The sequence below is a fragment of the Ranitomeya imitator genome, chromosome 8 (genome assembly GCF_032444005.1).
Source record: "Ranitomeya imitator isolate aRanImi1 chromosome 8, aRanImi1.pri, whole genome shotgun sequence".
Taxonomy (NCBI): domain Eukaryota; kingdom Metazoa; phylum Chordata; class Amphibia; order Anura; family Dendrobatidae; genus Ranitomeya; species Ranitomeya imitator.
In genome coordinates, this window is record NC_091289.1 from 32,106,632 (window position 1) to 32,129,180 (window position 22,549).

The window sequence follows — 22,549 nt, forward strand, 5'->3', positions numbered from 1 at the left end:
AGACCATAGGACATTCTCCCAAAACTCCTCTGGATCATCCAAATGCTCTCTAGCAAACTTCAGACGGGCCCGGACATGTACTGGCTTAAGCAGTGGGACACGTCTGGCACTGCAGGATCTGAGTCCATGGTGGCGTAGTGTGTTACTTATGGTAGGCCTTGTTACATTGGTCCCAGCTCTCTGCAGTTCATTCACTAGGTCCCCCGCGTGGTTCTGGGATTTTTGCTCACCGTTCTTGTGATCATTCTGACCCCATGGGGTGGGATTTTGCGTGGAGCCCCAGATCGAGGGAGATTATCAGTGGTCTTGTATGTCTTCCATTTTCTAATTATTGCTCCCACTGTTGATTTCTTCACTCCAAGCTGGTTGGCTATTGCAGATTCAGTCTTCCCAGCCTGGTGCAGGGCTACAATTTTGTTTCTGGTGTCCTTTGACAGCTCTTTGGTCTTCACCATAGTGGAGTTTGGAGTCAGACTGTTTGAGGGTGTGCACAGGTGTCTTTTTATACTGATAACAAGTTTAAACAGGTGCCATTACTACAGGTAATGAGTGGAGGAAAGAGGAGACTCTTAAAGAAGAAGTTACAGGTCTGTGAGAGCCAGAAATCTTGATTGTTTGTTTCTGACCAAATACTTATTTTCCACCATAATATGCAAAAAAAATGCTAAAAAAACAGACAATGTGATTTTCTGGATTTTTTTTTTCTCCGTATGTCTCCCATAGTTGAGGTCTACCCATGATGTAAATTACAGATGCCTCTCATCTTTTTAAGTGGTGGAACTTGCACTATTGCTGACTGACTAAATACTTTTTTGCCCCACTGTATCTCCTATCTCTACAATACATTTATTAGTAATAATCCTTGCTTCCTTTTATCTATTAAACCCTTATCTTTTTACACGACCACGGAGTTTCCACATTTGCCCCGCTATTCTACACATTACCATAACATATTACATAGGGATTATACACGTACACATTAAATGCATAAAACTCATAACATTATTAGACTGTGAGCCCCAATGGGGACAAAATATGATGGCACTTTATAAGTGAAGCATAACAATAGAGCCCCCGATCTACCATGCTTCATTTATAATATTAGTGTCATCTTATGTGGCAGAGGGGCCTTTGGGTTTTAGGCACCTAGGTACGGCCACCATCTCTTCTTCCCCTATAGCTATGCTCTTGCTTCATACCCACACAACTGACCTGAGATGAAAATAGCTTCTTACTATTTTCTAGGTTATTCCTTGAAAAAAAAAAAAAAGATAATGACATCAATAGGACAACTGCAGTGCTGTTCTGTTATTATTAAGACGTAGCTTGCTACCTTGGCAATGGTGAGCATTAATAATTGACGACACTTCCAGCATTAATTCATGCATTGGCTGTAACACAAGACAGTGACTGCTGCAGACTCTTGTACCTGTAGACTCTTCGATACGCTTTCACAAAATAACTTCCTGCTTATATATATATATATATATATATTTATTTTTTTTTTTTTTAAATCTTTTATTATCATTTATTTATTTTTTATATTCTGTGACTAAAATGAAAGTATGAGTCGCCAGGCTTACTTCTACCGTGTTCCTCCGCAGGAGCTGCACCGACGGAATCAACTCCAGTCCGAATCGGCTAAGACCAAAGCTCTGCAGACAGTCATCGAGATGAAGGTAATTGCTGCCCTACATACCGTGCTAGGAAAGCTCACATTTGTGCACATTGCTGTATGTTACCTGATCACATGTAACCTGTTGTATAAGGAGCGATCACTTACCAATCATTCCTCGATAATCCCTCGCATTATTGTAAGTGACCACATCCTTTACCGTACGTCATAGAATAACAGATCATACACCTCGCTCTACATGTAATCATCATTCTACATACCGTACATCATAAATTCATCACCTGTTCTGTACTAACACATACATTGATGGGTGTCTTCTCCTAAGGACCCCCCATGCACATACTATGTAAGGATACTACATGCCTTGGACTCTTCTAGATTTTATTTCTTGACACATGTGAATGGGGTTTTCCAAAACCATTTTTTTATTCTGTGTATTGTTTCATATTTGGGGCAGTTAAAACTTAATATGTAATTACATTGTATAAAAAATAAAGTCCCTTTAATTGATCTCTGATATCGGGTATAGATTGTTGCATGCCCTCATCATCTGGTGTCAAAAACATATGGTTGGCGGTAGGTAGTACCACTATGGAACTAACCAACACCTATGAATCTCTGATGAACCATTATGAAAAATTTGACCAATAAAACATGTTGGGAGTTAAGGAGACATAGATTAATTGAAGTACAGTAGGTTGTCCTCTTTTAATACTATAGGAATATATAGATGAATACAGCTTCCACTTTCTATGTTCCAGGGTTGTCTGTATGGTGTTTGTCTATGGTTTGTCAGATCCAATATGTCCTAAATCAAGTACGACCGTCTTTTTTTCTTATATTGACCACCTACTTTCACTTGCATTTCTCCAGAGTGGTGTTGCTTAACTCCAGTCCTCAAGAGCCACCAACAGGTCATGCAGAGGTGATGTGATTCTTGCCTGTGCAGTTACTACAAATCTCACCTGGGCAATACTAAGGAAATCCTGAAAACATGACCTGTTGGTGGCTCTTGAGGACTGGTGTTGGGGAGCACTACACTAGAGTATTAATAGATAAACCCAAATCCTGACTTATTCTAAGTTCTGTCATTCTTCATAATGGTTCATCAGATGTGTAATGGGGTGGTGAGGTTAATGGCACCTGTTAATGACATGCGTGACAATTTACCAGAATGGAGAGAATCATATTAGGCCTGGGCTGCGCTGTGGGAAATGAGGAGCCTTGGAGCTTCAGAAAAAGTTTTTATTAGTACCAACGCTTTTCGACACCTTTCTCAAGGTCAAAGAACCAAAAGATTGTGTGACCATTTATATTTGAGATCTCAGATCAAGTCAAGTAATTGCTTTTTATACAATGTAATTAAACGTTACGTTGAATATTTTGACTGTAAGATACATGGGATTACGCAAGGGTTCTGGGAAGATTTTGAAGGAGATGATAGGTTTTTGGGGCAATGTAACAAGTCTAAGCGTAGAGTTAAAGAGGTTTGTGGGACTTTAACATTGATGGTCTGTTGATGGTTTTCAATGTTTAATTGGTGTGGGTGCGACTCCCGGCTCACTCTGCCAATCATCTGTTCCCGGTGTTGGCAGAGTCGGGAACTGTAAAGTTGAGGATGTACACAACACAACTCCGTCGACAAAATAGTGACTACAGTCGGGTACTGCACATCCATCCCTTATTGATATGATTGATATGAATAGATGGCGCATGTTCACTAGCCGGCCACAGCCACTATACAGATGACTGAGCTGTGCAGCTCCTAACTGAGCAGTTCCAGTTGCTTCTGACATCGGGAACAGCCGATCGGCAGCGGCGCCGGGTGTCGCACTCCGACCGATCAGACATTGATGACCTATCCTTAGGATAGGGCATCAATGTGAATGTTGCAGACAGCTCCTTTAATATTCATTTACCAACGTTGTTATCTGTCCTAATGGTCAAAAAATACCTGAAAAAAAAAAATTGTTCTTTTTATAGTATAGATGAAAAAAGACAATTGCAAAAATGTAAAAAAACAAATAATTTTTTGTGCAAATGCAGTTTTTTGTTTTGTTTGTTTTACGCCTGAGAATTGGCATGCAGATTATAACTTTCTGCCTACAAATTCAGAGTAATGTAATGTTTCTTTATTGTTTATGTTGTTAATCTTTTTTGCTTTTGTTTGTATACCTGGCAAATACACAATTTTTTTTCCTGAAATACTCCACAACCGATGCAGTAAATTTTCTCTTCCTTACTACGGAAGCATCTCTTCCCCACTAGGTCAGTTTTTGCAATATGAATCCCTGCAGACGCTTTAAATATATATGATTACATATCTGTATGATTCTAGCTCGTTAGAGCATAAAATCCCAATTTAGCATGGGTCGTAAAACTAGTAAAAAAAATTTTCTTTTTTTTTTTCCCTGCTCTCTCGGGATGTCAAATAGACATAGAAATTTAATAATTGCATGTACTTGAAGCGGGTCTATGAGACTACATAAACATGGCTGCTTGCTTGTCCTAACAGTGGACAACCCCTTTAATGAGACTGAGCTGCAATACCAGACAGAGCCCGTGGTCAAGTGGGGTGCTGTTTGTAAAAAGAAAATGAAATAAAGGAGCCATGTTTCAGACCATATTCAGATGTGACAGATTCTGAACAAGAGATTACAGTACAATACATGCGGATGAAGTTTTCTGAGCCAAAAAAATCTGTCCGAAATGTATATAGGGTAAAACATGCAGTAAATCCATAGCATAGCTCCCACGTGTTTGCACTCACCTTGGTAATTAAGAGAGTTCTATGCTTCTTACAAAGACTTCTGAATTTGATTATGCCTTCATAGTTGCCATTTGTGTTGAAAAGCAGATAAAGAAATCATAAGCCGTCATCTAATCACGATAGTCTCACCAGACTTTTGATGCTTACTTTTCTTAAAGGGAATCTGTTGGCACAGAATCACCAAGTACAGACGCTCGGTGCTTCATGGCAGCCAAACATTTAGATTCACCTTCCCACCCGTTTGGTTTCCTTCCATCTTCACCCTTTTCTGACCCTATGAAGCCAGAGCTGTCAATCAAAAAAAGAGGGGGTGGAGATAGAGGGAAAATAAGCAGGTGGGATGGTATATTCAAATGATTGGCCCTGTCGTGAAGCACCAAGCTCCGGTACCTAGTTTGCACAGTCATCCCTGTGCTGACAGAATCACTTTAATGGGGCAATACAGGGAAAACGAAGCTCTACATTGCTTTCGAATGAAGGAAATGGGAAAAGAAGGGAATGGGAAGGAAGGAAATAAGGACATGGGAAAAGAAGGGAATGGTAATGAAGGAAATGGGAAAAGTGAATGGGAAGGAAGGGAATGGACAGAAAGGAAGAAATGGAATGGGAAAAGGGAAGGTGAAGGAAGGGAATGGGAAGAAAGGAAATGGGAATGGGAAGGAATGAAGGAAATGGGAAAAGAAGGGAATGGGAAGGAAGGAAATGGGAAGGAAGGAAAGGGGAAAAGAAGGGAATGGTAAGAAAGAAAATGGGAAAAGAAAGGAATTGGGAGGAAATGGTAAGAAAGGAAATGGGAAAAGAAGGAATGGTAAGAAAGAAAATGGGAAAAGAAAGGAATTGGGAGGAAATGGTAAGAAAGGAAATGGGAAAAGAAGGAATGGTAAGAAAGAAAATGGGAAAAGAAAGGAAATGGGAGGAAATGGTAAGAAAGGAAAGGGGAAAAGAAGGAATGGTAAGAAAGAAAATGGGAAAAGAAAGGAATTGGGAGGAAATGGTAAGAAAGGAAATGGGAAAAGAAGGAATGGTAAGAAAGAAAATGGGAAAAGAAAGGAATTGGGAGGAAATGGTAAGAAAGGAAAGGGGAAAAGAAAGAAATTGGGAGGAAATGGTAAGAAAGGAAATGGGAAAAGAAGGGAATGAGAAGGAAGGAATTGGGAAAAGAAGGTAATGGGAGGTAATGAAGGAATGGAATAGTAAGGAAGGAAACGGGAAAAGAAAGGAATGGTAAAGAAGGAAATGGGAAAAGAAGTGAATGTGAATGAAGGGAATGGGAAAAGAAGGGAATGAGTAGGATAAAAGGGAAAAAAAGGAAGGGTAGCAAGGAAGGAAAACAGGAAGGGCATTGAAGGAAGGAAGGAAAGGAAAATAAAAGAATTAAGGAAAAGAATAGAAACAAGGAAGAAAGGAAAGAAAAAAGATAGGCACTGAAGGAAATAAAGGTAAAGAAAGGCAGGGTAAGTAATAGAAGACAAAGAGAGAAAAGGAAGGCTCAGATTTAGTCTGTTACAGCTCTGTTGCTCAGAAAGGAAAGCGACAATTTGCCAGAGCTGTATCTATTTTAGGGTGTGGATAAGTTGTTTAACCACAGATCATCCCTTTAAATTAAGTTTTGAAATATAAATATAAAATTTAGTTGGGGCATATGCTTTCAGTTTTATTGCAGCCTTTGTGATTGGTTCAGTCTAACATTGTGGTCCACGGGCCAGAAAACTTTGTCCATCCCTGGGTTACTTTCTTAAACTCGTGGATTATCCATTAATGAGAACTCCGTGTATTTTTCCTACCCTTTTTTAATTTATCTATAATGAGACATCTAGTTCTTGTCAGTTGGTATATTTACTGACATATAGCAGCAAAAAGTTTTTTATTATTGGAGCTGTCTAATATAAAGTTACATTTTGAAACCTCTTTCAAAAGCAGAATTGTATGGTCAGGGGTTGCTCTGTGCATAGACAACTTTTGTAGATAAAACTTCCACCTGCAGAAAGGATGACCTAGAAGCTTATTCACTAAGAACGTCTTCAAATTCAGTTCCCTAATAACTTATGATAAGGTAACTCCAGAGGTGCAGGGAAAGTTTAGCAAATTGCGCTCTGTATGAAGAAGCATTTGCTGCTCTGCAGTCATTACTTGGCAATGACATGGCTTTCATAACTTGTGTACCCTTCTAATTAATGTCATAAATGGTGGAAGCCTCAACTAAATCAGGTTTCTTTTTTTGATTGAACTTTATTTCTTAAAAGCCAGTTTAATTATGTGGAAACGCAGCAATTAAGAAAATGCATTCTGTGCTGCTGATGTGCTGTCCAGGTAAATTATCTTGAAAAGCTTTTAGTGAAATGACACAACACAGGGGGCATCTTCCAAGACAACACTCTAACGAATCAGATAACGGAGCATATGGGTGCCGCATATTCAGGTTTTTTTTAAATAAAACAATAAATATACACTTATACATACAGTATATCCCTGTACACACATACTTGGTAGTATTGATCTTTAGTCTTTTCACTTAAAAAGGAATTTTGTTGCAAAAAAAAAAGCCAGTTATCTAAGACAATAGAGGGGTTCTCATTCTTATGTCAAGCCAGCTTGGACTGGCCGACAGGAGAATCCTCCGGTGGGCCCCTGTGCCAGGGTTTGCCAACACCCTCTTATTTGAGCAATACTTGGCATTATATACTTGAATCAGTATGTACAGACAAAGGCGGCATCTTATTCATTTAAAGGGAACCTGTCACCCCCAAAATCGATGGTGAGGTAAGTTCACCGGCATCAGGGGCTTATCTGCAGCATTCTGTAATGCTGTAGATAAGCCGCCGATGTTACCTGGAAAAGGAGAAAAAGACGTTAGATTATACTCACCCAGGGGCGGTCCTGCTGCGATCTGGTCAAATGGGTTTCTCAGGTCCGCTCCGGCGCCTCCCATCTTCATTCCATGACATCCTCTTTTGGTCTTCATGCCGCGGCTCCGACACAGGCGTACTTTGTCTGCCCTGTTGAGGGCAGAGGAAAGTACTGCAGTGCGCAGGTGCCGGAAAGGTCAGAGAGGCCCGGCGCCTGCGCACTGCAGTACTTTGCCTGCGCCTGAGCCGCGGCGTGAAGACCAGAAGAGGACATCATGGAATGAAGATGGGAGGCGCCGGAGCGGACCTGAGACACTCATTTGACCAGACGGCAGCACGACCGACCCTGGGTGAGTATAATCTAACCTATTTTTCTCCTCTTTCAGGATACATCGGGGGCTTATCTAGAGCATTACAGAATGCTGTAAATAAGCCCCTGATGACGGTGAGGCTTACCTCACCATCGATTTTGGGGGTGACCGGTTCCCTTTAACAATCTATCCTAACCCTAAGTGGGGCCCTGAAGTCGGTTACTGGTAGGCCCTTGGCACCCCAAGTCCAGCACTGTGTCAGTGGATACCCTAATAATATGGTCTGATCTCACAAATGGAAATACTACAATTAACGAAACTTTCAGCACAAAATTACTTTTCAATCAAAGCACAGATGTTTGGTGCGCCCTTGGCATGACCTAACAGTTTAGTGCTCCTTCCTATCTATCTGTTTTTTCTCGATCTCTGTCACCTTCTTCCTTAAAGGGAACCTGTCACCCCGAAAATTGCGGGTGAGGTAAGCTCACCGGCATCAGGGGCTTATCTGCAGCATTCTGTAATGCTGTAGATAAGCCCCCGATGTTACCTGAAAAAGGAGAAAAAGACGTTATATTATACTCACTCAGGGGCGGTCCCGCTGCTGGTCAGGTCGGATGGGCGTCTCTGGTCCGCTCCGGCGCCTCCCATCTTCATTACAAGACGTCCTCTTCTGATCTTCAGCCACGGCTCCGGCGCAGGCGTACTTTGCTCTGCTCTATTGAGGGCAGACAAAGTACTGCAGTGCGCAGGCGCCAGGCCTCTGACCTTTCCGGCGCCTGCGCACTGCAGTACTATCCTCTGCCCTCAAGAGGGACCGCCCCTGGGTGAGTATAATATAACGTCTTTTTCTCCTCTTTCAGGTAACATCGGGGGCTTATCTACAGCATTACAGAATGCTGCAGATAAGCCCCTGATGCCGGTGGGCTTACCTCACCCGCGATTTTTGGGGTGACAGGTTCCCTTTAAAGGAAAAGGCAATATATAGTTTTGGGCTGCGCTTACCACAATGAATATCGTTAATTCAATAATGTAAAGAATGTTTTTTACTCTGCATTGCGTTTCCATTCCAACTGGCATCTTTCTCGAGAGTAAAGACCAACTGCCTTCTTCCTTCATTGAAAGCTCCGGTGTTATAGGCGTCGGAGGAGTGCAGCGATATATAAAAAACAGGTGGGATGGAGCACTGAAGTGTTTTGCCACACCCAGGGTGCACTGTGCACTTGTGCTCGGTCTGAACAGTCGTTATGTGCTGACAGACTCGAATATCATTAGGGTATACCATAGCATTAGGAGCCAGATGCCATCCAGGTTTTCAGCTAACGAGAGCTTTATTCTACGCAGCATTACACCCAACATCCACTACCAGGGAATTACAACAGCAACTCAATCAAATCAAGAACTTGGATTCACAGATTATATATATATTTTTTGCAGCTTTTTTTTTTTTTTAAATAACTGCAATTCATCTAAATGGGGTTGTTTTGGTCGCAAGCAAATAATATCTGTGAGTTACATTGAGAAAAATTACCACAGTTGAATCCACCCTAAAGTGGTCCTATGTCAATTTAGTCTTAAAGGGAATCTGTCACCTACTTTTTCTATATAAGCTGCGGCATATATACGACAGCTGTAATGGTGTATATAAGCCCCCGATGTAACCTGAAAGATAAGAAAAACAAGTTGGATTTCTAGTCACCTGGGGGGGCGGTTCGGTGCGGTCCGGTCTGATGGGCATCGCGGTCTGGGTCCGACGCCTCCCATCTTCCTGTGATGATGTCCTCTTCCTTGCTTCCTGTCGCGCCCTCTCTGACCTTTCCCAGAGCCTGCGCATTGCAGTACTTTGCTCTGCCCTCGACAGGGCAGATAAAGTATGCCTGCGCATGAGCCATGACCGAAGCTAGGAAGAGGAATTCATCGTATGAAAATGGGAGGACCCGTACGGCGACGCTCATCGGACCGGACCGCCCCTGGGTGAGAAAAATCTAACTTGTTTTTCTTATCTTTCAGGCTACATCGGGGGCTTATCAACAGCATTTCAGAATGCTGTAGATAAGCCTCTAATGGCGGTGGCCGCAGCTTATATATGAAAAAGTAGGTGACAGATTCCCTTTAAGGGGAAAACCATTGGCTATCAGTTGTTATTGCCCAGGAAATTATGGCCAAAAATACAATTCTGCCATTGCAGCGAAATGTAGTATTATATGATGGCCTTAAAAGGGAAACTGTTTCCAGAAAAAAACACTATTAATCTGCAGATATGGGGTTAATCTGCAAGTTAATAGCGTTATTATGCTAGCCGACGCCGGCACGTAGCTGAACACTGAGCAGAGAAAATGAACTTTATTCAGGTTGCCTTCAGATGTAATAAATGGATTGGATGATTCTTCCATTGAAAAATGTAGGATCTCCACTCTGGATTATGGATTAGGCTCTGTGTTGTGAATCCTCTACTTTGAATTAAAGAGAACCTCTCACTGGAATTTTTTTAAAAATATTAATGTAGTACCTCCTCCATGTGGTGTTGCTTCGCTGATTCCGGAAGAGTTTTTCTTTTTCTTCAGCACCCCTCCATTCCAAGGTTAAGCCCCCGTTAACAATATATATAGATTTTTCCTTCAAATAACTAGGCGCATACCACAAAACTTTGCTTTTCTTGTAACCATTAATCTGTAGTGGTATATCGATGACCTATTTCAAGGATGGGTCATCAATATAAAAGTATAGTAACAGGGGGCACTCCCTCCAACCATTGATATTGATAGATATTGTGTAATTTGGTATTATAATTATGTGATGCGTTCAACACAAGAAAGGAAGATCCAGCACTTTTCTGAAAATTAAAGATTTATGGCTTTATTGTCTACAAATCGAAAACCAGCTGACACCACCAAGAGATTCATATGACTCGTCTCAAACAAAGAAACCAACATTTGTTTGTCCTTGCTGGTTTGAGATGGATTTTAATTTGTAGACCATAAAGCCATAAATCTTTTACCTTCAGAAGAATGCTGGAACTTCCTTTCTTGTGCTACACATTGTATGGAATGCCACATCCTGTCCTTAAACTTACTCCAAGAGTGAGATGGTTTTTCTTTTTGATCGATTGCAATATGTGGCTTGCAAACTTCTTTTTATGGTTAAATTTAATATTTCAACATCACATTATGAGTTTCTTGTCATTTACTAATACTTCATCTACATAACATGCCAAACCTATTCTCATGCCGCAGACGCTACATTTTGTAAATCCACCTCTTGGATTACATTAGAGGAATTCCATCACAGCGCCGTTAATGAATAGAGCTATTTCGATTTCATGTCATAATCATTTCCCTGTCTTTTTGCCGCTATCCCCCTTTCATAGCTACTGTAATTTAGCTTATGGCGTTTTTGATTCTGTGCCAAGAGCCGTTCATAGTTATGATTACGAGGTAGAACCAGTGACTTGAATGTGCTGTAACCGGAGAATCAAACTGAATATGAATCTGTGGTTTTACCTTACTCCTTGTAGAGATCTCCATCTTTGTGCTTTGATCCAGATTTTATTTGGCAGGTAAGTTGAAAGGTTTGTGTGTGCGTTTGTTTTTTCTTATGCCGCTCGGGTGTGTGAGATGAATTGATTTCTCTGTGTGAAACGATTCAGTTCCACCATCTGTACGTATTTGAAGGAGAAAATAAACAGGTTCTGGTTGTCCATAGACAAAAATCATTGTTTTTTTAGACACCATGAAGTCAGGATCTTACCCTAGACCTGTCAGTCCCCCCTTTTTCACAAGCAGCTTTTATGTTCGGGAAACATAAAGACTCAATCATAGATGAAATTGAGACACTCGCTGCTTTTTAGTGGGCAGATTTCAATGAATATCATGTAGGGAAAGCAAGTGTAGAGACAGATGTCACATTTCCCATCAAAGCTATAGGCAAAGCTTTGGGGTCGGACGCAAACACAATCGCAAACTACCGGCTGAGTTTCAAGTCTTATAATCGTCTTATTGGCAATGCTCCATGGGAGAAAATTCTGTAAATTAGTTCTCTAACAGAACAAAATTAATTTCTATCCTGTAAGTCAATGTCTGACCCTTTATTTAGATTTGTAACTTGATCAGTTCTCAAAGCCAAATGAGGGACTCATGAAGCTGTTCAGGGGTATTTACCCCTCATTAGTGTAAATCAAAGTCTAGCCGGCTTAGGAAGATGCTGTTGAGGCAAAGTCAGGGAAGGACTGGTTTTCCTTAACTAGTACCTATTATCAGTCTTTTTATAAATTAAAATAGTGGGACAGCTGATGATTTTTCTATATGTCTTATCAAATGTGGTCAAAAGTGTCCCTAATGTTCCCATTAAAGAATCCAATTTTCTAGCAAGTCAAAGTCAAGTCTGAATTTTTAGGTTGTTGGATCTCAACATGCAGTGCGGGATCTGGCCACCTTTGGAGTGAAAGCATGAGTTCTCGTGTTTTGCACTAACCCAGCGCTGCCGTGTCCTTCGAGCAGTCACTGTAATCTTAGTAGAGAATGCGGCAGCACTGGGTTAATACCAAGCATGAGATCTCGCTCTTTCACTGTGAGAGTAGTTGCGGAGGGTTGTAGAATCCCGTCTTGCATGGCGGGATCTCGCAACCCGGAAAGTTCAGACCCAACTTTTGATAGAAAGTCTGGTCCTTTTTGGAGGGGAATTAGGGACACTTCTGGACGCTTTTGATAATTACTTATATTTAGAAAAATCACCAGTCTGTTGCTGCCCACTGCTTTCTTAAATAACACTGGCAGCCACAGACTAGTTATGGGAATTTTCTAAAGAGATGAACTATAATAATTATGGAATCTTATAGACAATGCACCATTGAAGAAAGATACACAAATGACCTCTACAGCGATCTTTAGATAAGATTTTGACTTTGCTGTTGTCCTTGATCATGTTGCAAGGCTCATTAAAGCTCTCCTGTCACATGCTTTAAAAATTGAGTTTTCAAAAATCCCTGCGTTCCCCTGATTCTGATGCTTTTTTCTGATTTACAACTTGTTGCGCCATTGCAGACATATTCACATTTGTTGCTTTTTGAGCGCAGTATGTGAAATCCCTGCTTCCAAAGCAACAGGGCTTTCTTTAGCGCTTTCATCTGAGGTGTGTGCTTTTACCCTTTCCTCCAAGGTGATGTCAATCACCGCTCAACAGAGATTGAGACTGCTACAAGGCTAGATCAGCTGATGATCTGTGATCCCCAAAATTTGTGAGAGAGTGGTATATGCGCTCGCCTCCAGAGAAGATTCTGAAGAAACTCACATTTGGTCTGCCATTAGATTTCACATAGTGTGCTCTAAAAGCAACAAATGTGAATATCTCTGCAGTGGAGTGACACATTGCAAAATTGAATAGACCAGCAGAATACGGAAAGCTCAGGGATTTTTACAATGAATTTAACTATATTTTTATTGGCGACAGGACCTCTTTAAATGGTTGGATATTGATCTAAAGTGAGGCTAGCTCTCCTAAGTAGTACTTGGAAGAAAGGTGATGCTTTTCATTCTGCGATAGAGCTAACGTGTATATATATATTGTAAGATTGCTCTCTCTGAGTGTATTGGGGGACACTCGCTTGGCACGGGATTAACGTAGTCAGGCACGATTTGTCGCTTAAACACAGTCTATACGGTTTATTCAAGTGTCATAAACCGGTTTCTACACAGTTCACATTATACATTTCATCAAACACAATAGGCACCAACTGGTGATATTAACTTGCAGCTTTATCTTAACACTTCATATACGGCTTTGTTTCACAGACACTAAACATGCTGGACCTCTCACTTCGCCCAGTTACCATGGGTGTCTGTACGCTGTACACTTCACCAATGTCCCAAGTCACATACAGCGCATATGACACTGGGTCACGGTCTCTAAACACGCCAAACCTCACTCCGTTCAGTCACCGTGGGAGACTACACAGTTCATGGAACATCACAAGCACCAACAGTCTGTATAGTACCTGACGGGAGCTCCTGCTCCACCTGCTGACTCCTTGTCAGTCCACTTCTCCGGGAAAGCTGCCTCACAGGGATCACCAACTTGCCTGGTCGGCATATCCTAGTCAGTCCAGACCCACCGAAGGATGGTAGCTTCCCCCACATAGACCATCCAGAATCATAGTCTTTCTGTGCACTATTCAGGGATCCGGTCCTACTCCCAGGACCTCCCAACACCAGCATGTGCTCTTCAGGAAGCCTCCTCCCAGGTCTTCCAACACAGGTTGCCCAGTGTGCTATTCAAGATTCCTACTCCAAGGAAATCCAACACACTGGCATCTTCTCCTCACATGAACCGCACATGTGACCTGTCCAGGTGCTATTCAGGACCTCGTCCAACACCCCAGGCATATGACCTGTCCAGGTACTATTCAGGACCTCGTCCAACACCCCAGGCATATAACCTGTCCAGGTGCTATTCAGGACTCCTACTCCCAGGAAATCCAACACACCAGCATATGACCGGTCCAGGTGCTATTCAGGAAGTCAGTCCAACACCCCAGGCCACTAGCAAGTCCAAAGCCCCACCATGTGCTCTTCAGGACTCCTACTCCCAGGAAATCCAACACAGGTTGTTTAGTGTGCTATTCAGGGATCCAGTCCTACCCCCAGGACCTCCCAACACACAGGCTCTCCAGGACCTTCCACTGGAACCACACAGGAACCATGTGACCCACACCCTGGTCACATTATAAACCCTTAAGCACTCCCCTGGATGGGAGTGTGGATGTTTGGCTAGTTTGCCCCGCCCATCTCACACAACTAGCCTAGTAAGTCTCCCTTACAACTACACCATACATATACACACTCTTCAGGGACTACAGGTCCGGAACAACAACATTGCATCAGACTTACCACGCAGACTCCCACTGCGACACATATCGGCCATTCACAACACAGCCAGTCACTGTTTCACCACAATTATCACAATAGATATGCCTCCATGCACATCCCAAGGAGCACTCACAGCGCCCCCTAGCTTTCACAGGGGTCACTGCATCACAATATAAATATAAATATATATATATATATATATATATATATATATATATATACATATATATCCCTCTAAATCAGTAATGGTCAACCAACTAGATTACGGGGCTTTTAGTTAGTGCCCTTCCATCCAATTTCTGTGCCTATGGACAACATGGGACCACTGTTCTGTAACATGGTGCTGGTCTCCTAGCTCCTTAGTTGCCGACCACTGGTTTAGTATTGTTACTGCTCATATCATATTATACAGATATAACTAATCTGCCTAACCTGGATTACGAGGCAGTTGGGTAGAGTGGCTTGTAGTATTGCAACATGCCATACCACCAAACAAAAAAAAGCTGCTGGAAATGCATCATAGCTAGAGGCTGCCCCTAGAATTGCTTATATTGAAAAACACATATCAGATTCTAAATGCAGGTTTCTGGAGGATTAGGATTAGCAGGACATGAAGGCTTTGCTTTAATTAATCTTCATACTGAATCATAGTAGTAATATAGAATGAACCACTTAGGACAATTGTACTGGGCTGTGCTACACTCAGTTCCGCAGAGACTGATGGACGGAGGTGCGCAAGCTATATCTCAAATTTGCATACTTTTCTTCCATGGAGCATTGCTTATAAGACTCCATACTCTGATGATCTCTTTACAGAGAACCGGTGGAGCTAGAGAAACTCAGCTCTAAACTGATGAAAGGCAAACATTGCAAAATAGCGGTTTATAGATGAGTTTCTTGATAGAGAAGATCTTCAGCGATTGGCTGATCACCGGATCAGCTTCTATTTAAAGAGTGGTTGTCTTTATGAGACAAACCCTTTAAGCTGCCATATACTAAAACTATACTAGGATTCTGCCAAAATAAATTGTCTCCAACGTTACACCTGTGTGTGCAATCTTTATTGATCATGAGCTAACCCAAAACCTGTTTGCTGCTTGTGGCGCTCAACAACATTTTGGTTTCCCGTTCCTATTCTATTTTTTATTTCTACAATTAATTCAATTCTTTCATTTTTAGCAATAATTAATTAACCATTAATTATTTTTAAAAATAACCCAAAAAATTGTCTTTGTTTTCACATATATTACTGTATATTAATCTTGTCTTTTGCACAACATAATTTGTACAGTACAGTGAATAATGCAATTGTTTTATTAGCAAATCCCAGAAAAGTATTTCGAAGACCTTAGTCTACATGCAGCAAACAGCTCTCTCTTTTAGATTTTACTAGTTTGTATTTTTCTGCATATATTTATTATGAATTTATTCTATTTAGACGGCTGAATCCCATGTCCAATTGCTGCGATTTCTTTAATATACTAATTGCATACGTTTTGAGTGTGTGGCATGATACTAAACTTTTCAGACTTATGTGCTTAACTATGTACTAAACTATTTGGGTGTTGAAAACAGTAACTTACATTAGGTAAATCAATTTTATTGGGAAAAGTAAATAAATGATGTCTCTATTTTGTATATTTTGGTTTTTGAAGGCGCAACCAAGAATAAAAAAAATATTAGAAACAATCATAAGACTTCGCTCTTGTTTAAGTATTTCATAATGCTTTTAAGTTAGTTTTTGGAGGTAAGCATAGGCCTAAAATTAAAGATAAAATCTGTAAACTAGCAAAAAAAGTCCCCCAACACAGCGTAAAGAATCAATAATGTCTTTATTGAAAATGCAAATTTTAAAATGTTTTAAGGAGATAAGAGCAAACTGAAAAAACAGGATGGAAAGAAACATACATTGGACGGAACATGTATGATGACAGTATCCTGGGTATAAATATACCAAGTGTATTACATCCAAGATAAAGAATTTAATATCATCCGTTTGAGGCATATAGGTAAATACGGAATAAACTGCATGGTGCTCATAGCCAAAAGAGTCTCAAGACAGATATAAAATACTTCATACATCACACACATGTATCTGGGAGTTCCTCTCTCCCTGATTGGCCTTAGGAAAAAACATGTAATAGAGTATAAAGTGCTTAATCCCGTAAGGGCAATCGGGGACAGTGTCATGCATGTCAAAGATCAAGGGAACTAATTAGAGTAGTAAAGGTAAAATCCACAGATAAATATAAATTCCCAGAGTTCAGTTCTGTCCACCGTACCCCTTGATGCGCGTTTCAATGGCATAGTCTTCCTCAGAAGGGGTGCAAACAGACTTTGCCATCGAAACACGCATGAAGGGGTACGTGGATGGAACTGAACTTCATATAATCTTCAACTTGCTTAACTGTTCACAATAACAGTAATTTTGAACAGGGGTGTCCAAACTTATACATCCCATTGTAGATTTGTTTCACTAGAATTTGAGGTGGGGGTATGATCTTCTTTATCACTTGGTATTTTGGCCATAGGAAATGAGCGCGAGGGGGGATAAAAGTGACCCAAAAGGTAAAAAATTCTGATTGTGTCCAATGGAGCATCTACCTCCACATAAAAGGGAGAAATGTTATGATGATAGGAGGGCAGCGTAGTCTGCTCACTGGGAGATCTAATGCATGGGCCTAATTATGGCATCACCAACAGCAACGAGAAAAGTTAAGTCTGGTACTCTTGTGTGGATAAAGAAGTGTAGTAACTTTATTGTTCATGGGATAAAGTTAATAGCAAGGAAAAACAAGGAACTTGTGCATTTCGAGCATAGTGCATGCTCTTAATCTTATGTTGAGGTATGCTCTATGGACAGTTAAGCTGGATTTAGAGAGACTGTATTGATCCGTGGAGGATTTTGGTCAAGGCAGAATTCCTGAAATTTGTGATTTATCGTGAATTAGAACATTTTGAGATTCGATTTGTGGCTTACAAGCAAAATAACATATGTTCAGAACTATATTCCACACTGCTGAAGCATCACAGAATTGGCTAATGTCTTTTTTGCGTTGCCACGCGGCTTCCCCATAATGTCCTGCAGCTATGACATCTAGTGGATTACCATACCTTGTACAGTGGTGGTCAGCACCTGGAACATCACAGATCAGCGGTTCCCCATGCAGCACAGTTTGGACGGCAGAGTCATTGTCCATTGGTGAAAGAGCTTTTACAAGAATAGTCGTTCCTAATAGTTGGTGCAAATTGATGCCCAGGACCCAGTCTATTGGCCACATGAAAGCCTTGAGAGCCATCTCCTCTCTGATAGCATTCAAAACTCTTCCTTTGATTTATTGGCCATTTGCGGCATCCCATGCGGGTCACACCACAACGATGATATCGCACCAGGTTGGTTAATCCAAAATAGAGGGAGGCGATTCTCAGGGCTCACAACCAGAAGCCACAGTTTAGTGACGTGGCCGACGGACCAGGTTCTGCCAATCAATTTGCACTAACTCTAGTTCCTAATTATTTTCTCGCATTAACTTGCCGGTGATCGCCCAACAAATCAACATAGGATTGTTTGTGATGGCAAAAGAATCATAATTATTTCCAACACATCACCCTGTGGAAATGGGATTGTGAGCCAACAACATGATGCTTTCTAAGGAAAAAACAATAGAAGTAACGATCATTCTGTTCAGTGATTGGTAAACAGATGAGTATACGAGTGTCGATCGACTTGTATATAGTTGATGGGTGCTTGTTAATGGGCTGAGATCGACGGTCCTTCTAAATACAGTGAAAAAAGAAATTTTACCGGATTATACACGTCATTAAAGGGGGTAAGAATGTATACCACTGCAGATGGTAGAACAGATGGGTAATTTATGAGGCTGTTCGTAGGCAATTTTTATCTGTCATGAGATCTGGCCCTCATCAGTTTTACACTATCCTATTTAATATTTTCACTAGTGTAGCGTTAGTTTGCCGGCTCCATAGACTATAATTCAGTAAGGTTTTAGGGTACTTGTGGTTTCAGTAGCATCGGTTTAATGCATGGCATGGATTGTGTGATTTATACCGAACCCTAATATACTGACCAGAACTTATTGGCTCTGCTTCTCATGTTGCTTTATTAATATTAACCCATTGTTATATCATTTGGGCTCATAACGTTGTTGTTCTTTTTCTACCAATAACTGCGATTTTCTGTTTTCACGCAGGATACCAAAATAGCTTCCCTTGAAAGAAATATCAGAGATCTAGAGGATGAAATCCAAATCCTAAAAACAAATGGTGTCCTCAACTCTGAAGACCGAGAAGAAGAAATCAAGCAGATGGAAGTGTATAAAAGTCATTCAAAGTTTATGAAAAGCAAAGTGAGTAGTAAATGATGTGTGAGCTGAGAATGGCACCAACATCTCAGGATATGTTACAGCTTGGTTACCAGTGACTGCTGAGGTTCAACGTAATGTACCAGTGCCGTAGCTTGTGGGCCCCAATGAAAAATCTCCATAGACCCCTCAACTATCATGGTTCTTTAAGGATGATCTGTCACGTACCATAAATATTTCTTTCTACCAGACATTTTTTTCTCCCTGCGCCTCTCTGTTCGTGAGATACGGTGGCCTCCTCTTCCCTGGATGTAAATCTAGTATTTTTTAGCTGAGTGGCAGGAGTCAACAACTCATCTATGTGCTTTCTTGAGGACCACGCCCAAGACTTCTTTTATATAGAGGGAAGAAGAAGCCATATCTCAGGAATTGAGAGGCACATGAACAAAAACGAACATTGCCAGATTCAGGGAAACAGAAGCATTTACACCAGGTAAAAAAAATACATATTTGACAAATCCTTTTTATTAGTGTTTTGTCTTCTGATATGGACCAAAAAGACCTTTTAGGTCTCCCCAGCCTTTAGGGCATGGATGAGAATGCCACTCCTGCACCCACTATAAATAGACCTCCGTACCAAAAGAATATATACAGAGAGGGACTAGATGTCTGATCCCAAAATCTACCAAGATAGGAGTCCAAAATGTCCCTCTGACAAATCTAAATCTACCATTTGGTAGTTGGTGCCCTTTTAAAGATTTTTGAATGGGACTCAGTAGACTCATTGCTAAATTAAGTTATGTTCTTGAGACTAGAAGAGAGTTCCTAATTCTTTTCTATGCACCCCTCAACCCAGCATTGGAGAGCCCTACCCATTGCAATAGAGATGGCTGTCCTGATCTTCCATTCAGTGCTATCAATTGCTGATGTTGAGATTCGTATGGAGAGCTATTCTTATGGAGCTCCACACTGGCCATGGAGAAGGTGAAATGTGGATAGGACTAACCTTAGTAGAGCTTTCTACTCTCTAAAGGTCATATAGCTTTCTGCACTCTGGTATGCTGACGGCTTATAACTACCTTGGTAAATGCTACTTGGTTTAAGTGGATCAACTTCTTTCAAGTACAACACTAATTTTCTGGGTTGTCCAGAATTAGAAAAACATGGTTGCTTTCTTCAAAACCAGCACCTCACCTGTTTATGGATTGTACTTGACATCGTAACTGAGCGACCTTCACTCAAATGCGAAGATGCAGTAATTAGACACAACCCTTAAGGCAGTGTTCCCCAACTCTGGTCCTCAAGAGCCACCAACAGGTCATGTTTTGAGGATTTCCTTAGTATTGTACAGGTAATTGAATGCTTGCCTGTCCAGGTGATGCAATTATCACCTGTGCAATACTAAGGAAATCCTGAAAACATGACCTGTTGGTGGCTCTTGAGGACCAGACTTGGGGAACACTGCCTTAATAGTGTTTCCTACAACAGTTTCCATTAGAAAGCTCTGCCTTTTTTACCACCTCAAACTGTTTTCGGAAGAAGGAAGTCATGTTTTTCTAATCCTGAATGACCACTTTACAGAACTCGCATGAAAAAGAAGTGTCACTTACCTCCTTTATAGATTTTTCCAAAAATTTACAAAAAAATTACCATTATGATCCCAAATCTATGCTCGTGTAGGGGAAAAAATTGTGTTTTGAAGTTCTGTATACATGTTTCTGGAAGTGCGTTGGGACATGATGATGCACTTCCAGCTCCTTAGCCTTACGCTCTAGTCACTGCCTAGGGCCACCCTTCTCTGGTTGATTGACAGATTGTTGGCCCCGATACATTGCAAGGAAGACAGTGTGAGGCTGAGGAGCTGGAAGTGCAATGACTTCTCGCTCCTGGAGCATTTATTTAAGGCCATAAATGGGTCAACTTGCTTATCTTATAAAGGGCTACACATCTACTATATAATTGTCTAAGGGTCACTTTCGTCTGTCCTTCTGTCTTTCTGTCTGTCACGGATATTCATTGGTCGCGGCCTCTGTCTGTCATGGAAATCCAAGTCACTGATTGGTCTCACCAGCTGCCTGTCATGGCTGCCGCGACCAATCAGCGACGGCCACAGTCCGATTAGTCCCTCCCTACTCCCCTGCAGTCAGTGCCCGGCGCCCGCTCCATACTCCCCGCAGTCAGTGCCTGCTCCATACTCCCCTCCAGTCACCGCTCCCACAGGGTTAATGCCACCGGTAACGGACCGCGTTATGCCACGGGTAACTCACTCCATTACCGCCGCTATTAACCCTGTGTGACCAAGTTTTTACTATTGATGCTTCCTATGCAGCATCAATAGTAAAAAGATCTAATGTTAAAAATAATAAAAAAACAAAAATCCTGCTATTCTCACCTTCCGTAGTCCGACGATGCGCTCGCGCCTGCCGCCAGCTTCCGTTCTCAGAGATTCATTGCGAGATTACCCAGAAGACTTAGCAGTCTCGCGAGACCGCTAAGTGATCTGGGTAATTTCGCAATGCATCCTGGGAATGCAAGATGGGGGCAGCCGCGCGCGCATCGCCAGAGGTTCTCTGGATCTACGCTGGATCCCGCCCGGTGAGTATATAACTATTTTTTATTTTAATTATTTTTTTAACAGGGATATGGTGCCCACACTGCTAAATACTATGTGGGTAGATACCACGTGGCTGCTATATACTACCTGGCCAGTGTTAGATACTATGTGGGCTGCGTTATATACTACGTGGCTGTGTTCTATACTGCGTGCTATATACTATGTAGCCACTGTTAGATAATATGTGGGCTGTGCTATATATTATGTGGCCAGTATTACATACTGCGTGGGATGTGTTATATACTGCGTGGCTGCTATATACTGCGTGGCTGCTATATACTGTGTGGGCTGTGTTATACACTACGTGGCCTGTGTTATTTGCTGCATTGGCTATATTAACGCATCGGGTATTCTACAATATGTATGTATGTATGTATGTATATAGCAGCCACATGGTATATACCACAGGCCACGTAGTATTCCTATATACTACGTGGCCTGTGCTATATACTATGTGGCTGCTATATACACACATACATATTCTAGAATACCCGATGCGTTAGAATCGGGCCACCATCTAGTTCATATATATAGTTTGGGGGCATAAGTGGTTTCCTTTAAATTCAATATTTAGTGCAGGTATTACTTTTTTTTGGATAACTATATTGACGTACTCCTCTTTTTCCCTCCAACTTATTTATTTAATTCGACACCAATAGACATTTTGGTTTATATCTCCCCCTTATGTCCTCCCCTCTGACGTTTCTCCCACGCCCTTTTGCCAAACGCTTTGATGCCTTAATTATCATAAAATGACAATAACTAATTGTTCCAATTTTGTAGATTGACCAGTTGAAGCTGGAGCTGTCAAAGAAGGAATCTGAACTTCTTGCCTTACAAACCAAGCTGGAGACTCTTGGCAATCAGAACTCGGACTGCAAACAACACATTGAAGTACTTAAGGAATCTCTTACTGCCAAAGAACAGAGAGCTGCGATCCTTCAGACAGAGGTACGTTCATTCACTGACTGCAGCGCTCTCATTAATCACGGCCTATATTGTGAATCCGCTCTAACGTATTCTGACAGATTAAGTAATTGTTTTTTTATTGGCCTCCACTATGAGAAAAATGCTGAAATGACTATTATGTTGAAAAGAATAACATTACAAGGTGGAACTTGAAGGAGTTATTGGCACTTTTGTATAACTGAACCAGCTGTTTATTGGCCTAATTACCAAAAGTTGCAAGAATG

General features: G+C 41.3%; 1 protein-coding gene across 2 annotated transcripts in view; it reads left to right on the plus strand.

The window, feature by feature from the left end:
• ERC2 (ELKS/RAB6-interacting/CAST family member 2) overlaps nucleotides 1–22,549 on the plus strand; it is a 1,140,662-nt gene that overhangs the window by 249,542 nt on the left and 868,571 nt on the right. For both annotated transcript variants that reach the window (XM_069736696.1, XM_069736695.1), the window contains 3 exons: nucleotides 1,605–1,679; nucleotides 18,632–18,787; nucleotides 22,140–22,307. In XM_069736696.1, the coding sequence (XP_069592797.1) occupies nucleotides 1,605–1,679; nucleotides 18,632–18,787; nucleotides 22,140–22,307 (399 nt within the window). The remainder of the gene's footprint in view (nucleotides 1–1,604; nucleotides 1,680–18,631; nucleotides 18,788–22,139; nucleotides 22,308–22,549) is intronic.